This window comes from Octopus bimaculoides, chromosome 4 (genome assembly GCF_001194135.2).
Source record: "Octopus bimaculoides isolate UCB-OBI-ISO-001 chromosome 4, ASM119413v2, whole genome shotgun sequence".
NCBI lineage: Eukaryota > Metazoa > Mollusca > Cephalopoda > Octopoda > Octopodidae > Octopus > Octopus bimaculoides.
Window position 1 is genome coordinate 21277802 of NC_068984.1, and position 2462 is coordinate 21280263.

At 35.6% G+C, this 2462-nt stretch overlaps 1 protein-coding gene across 8 annotated transcripts in view; it reads right to left on the minus strand.

Moving 5' to 3' along the window:
- The window catches only part of LOC106876309 (putative FERM domain-containing protein FRMD8P1), a 118261-nt gene that overhangs the window by 48302 nt on the left and 67497 nt on the right, over positions 1-2462 (minus strand). The window contains exon 1 of one of the 8 annotated variants that reach the window (XM_052966937.1): positions 75-216. The exons of the other annotated variants lie outside the window; for them this stretch is intronic. Coding sequence (XP_052822897.1) covers positions 75-186 — 112 coding nt within the window. The 5' untranslated portion in view covers positions 187-216. Of the gene's footprint in view, positions 1-74; positions 217-2462 lie in introns of those variants that run through there. 8 annotated transcript variants of the gene reach the window in all.

Below are 2462 nucleotides of genomic sequence, written 5' to 3' on the forward strand. Positions count from 1 at the left end.
AAGAAAGAAACAAACAAACAAACAAAGAAAAAGAAAGAAAGAAAGAAAACAAATATATTACTAGAGAAACTAACCTGATTTCAACAAGTTAAGTTTTATATCAGATGCTGATTTCCCAATCTTTTTCAGTGTAGAATTCATGAGGTAAATGAATGAATACAACTTTGTGCTGTGAAGGTGTAACATCTTATAAAATTGCTCATCTTCCAACTAATCACTCACCATCTACTCTCCTTACTTTCTCTCTCTCTCTCTCTCTCTCTCTCTCACACACACACACACACACACACACACACACACACACACACACTCTTGCCTCATTTTCCCATCTCTTTTGCACTTCCTTCCTGCACCACCCATCTCCCAATATTATATATATTTCACATGACACACCTAACATCAGTTTGCAGACTACAAAACAGTATCGTTGATGCCTCACTGTCAAAACATCACTGAGAAAAATTGTACTGGTGATTTGAGAAAGGAGTAGCTAATTTATTGATCAAATAAATAAATAAACAAAATGTATACAATAAAACCGCAATTGCTCATACATTAAAAAGAAGGATATAGTAAAAACCAAAGAAAACAAAGGAAGGACATAATTTAATAAGTAACAAATGTATGTTTGTATTAGAAAGTATAATTACATTAGTTGTACTGTTTACTACACACATTCAGGTGACAATACTAAATTCCTTGATTTCTTTTCTTTTTGGTATCACATGCTAATAAACATTACAGTACACACACACATACACATATCTTTTATGTTCTACATCTTTCAGTCATTGGACTGTGGCCATGCTAGAGCATTGTCTTAAATGGTTTAGTTGAAAAAATTGCCCCCAGTACTGATTTTTCAAAGTCTGATACTTATTCTATTGGTCTTCTTTGCCAAACTACTAAGTCACTGGGACACAAGCAAACCAAAAACCTACTGTCAAATGGTGGTGGTGGTGGAGGAGGACACACACACACACAATACCATACCTCTTTTGGTGTTTGAACACTCAGAATAGGCCTTTCCAGAAATCATTCCCACCCTTTTTGGTCCTGGGCTTTAACCCTTTGGCATTCAGATTACCCCGTCAAACATAATGCTTATTTATTCACATTGCATTAAATTAATCATGCATTATCTTGTGGCTTTGAGATTTCAATGATGTGATTGTCTGTTTCTAGAATAACATTGTAGGGTAGGTATGAGGAGGCCACACTGTGCCCAGATATGGCTGGTTTAAACGCTACAGCCTTACTAATGTGGGCCCCAATCAATCCGATGTAGAATTAGATGTTGGTACCATTTATGTAAGTATTTCACTAAACTTGGTAATCCTGGTGGTGCCAATCTACCAAACTCATATTTATCATCTGTTTGTACATGCAGGGTTATCCTTATTCAAGACCATTCACCCAGTCTCCACATATCCTTGTATTTAATGCTCATGTTTTGCTGTTATACAACATTGCACCACATACACAAGCATCATACAAGCTGCCCTTCACTTGGGGAGAGGGTCGCTGTATTACCTGAAGAAGTAATAGACCCTTGATCCTTTTTTATCTCTGCTCTCAGATCATTTACCCCCATTTGTTGATCTGCTATGTTACAGGGTAAAATATAAAAACATAATTTTCTTTTAGACCAGTGCAAAGATCAACACAGACACATATATACATATACACACACATATAATAGGCATATATGTGTGTGTGTGTGTACATACAATATGCAAACAAACAATACACACACGTATACACATATGCATACACATACATAAACACATACACATACACACACACACACACGCAATATCCACACACAAACATATATATAATATGCATACAATATGTATGTATATATGTATGTTTATATATATGTATGTTTGTGTATATGTATGTTTGTGTATATGTATGTTTGCTTATATGTATGTTTGCTTATATGTATGTTTGCGAATATGTATGTTTGCGAATATGTATGTTTGCGTATATGTATGTTTGCGTATATGTATGTTTGCGTATATGTATGTTTGCGTATATGTATGTTTGCGTATATGCATGTTTGTGTATATGTATGTATGTGTACACGCCCACAAATCTTAATGAGAATGGTTATTTATCAGGAGAAAGAATCTGGGTGGTGATGGTTATGTGATTAAGATGGGGGGGATGAGAGGAGTCGGCGAAGAAAATAACAAACAGAATTCTTCTGTAGAGTGGTGGAGAAACAGAGAATATAAAGGAGAGCAATGCTCTAGAATCTTTCAACAGAACACCCCCACCCCATCACCTACAATGACATCAACCCCCCACCCCTTACCCCCTGTTTACTACTATTTCATCAATGTAGATTAGCGATCAATCTCATACTCTTTTCCATTCATAATTCAAAACAAATTCAACACTTATTTCAAACAAGGTCAAATGCTCCCAGCCGTAACACCTATTTCCTTTCTTTT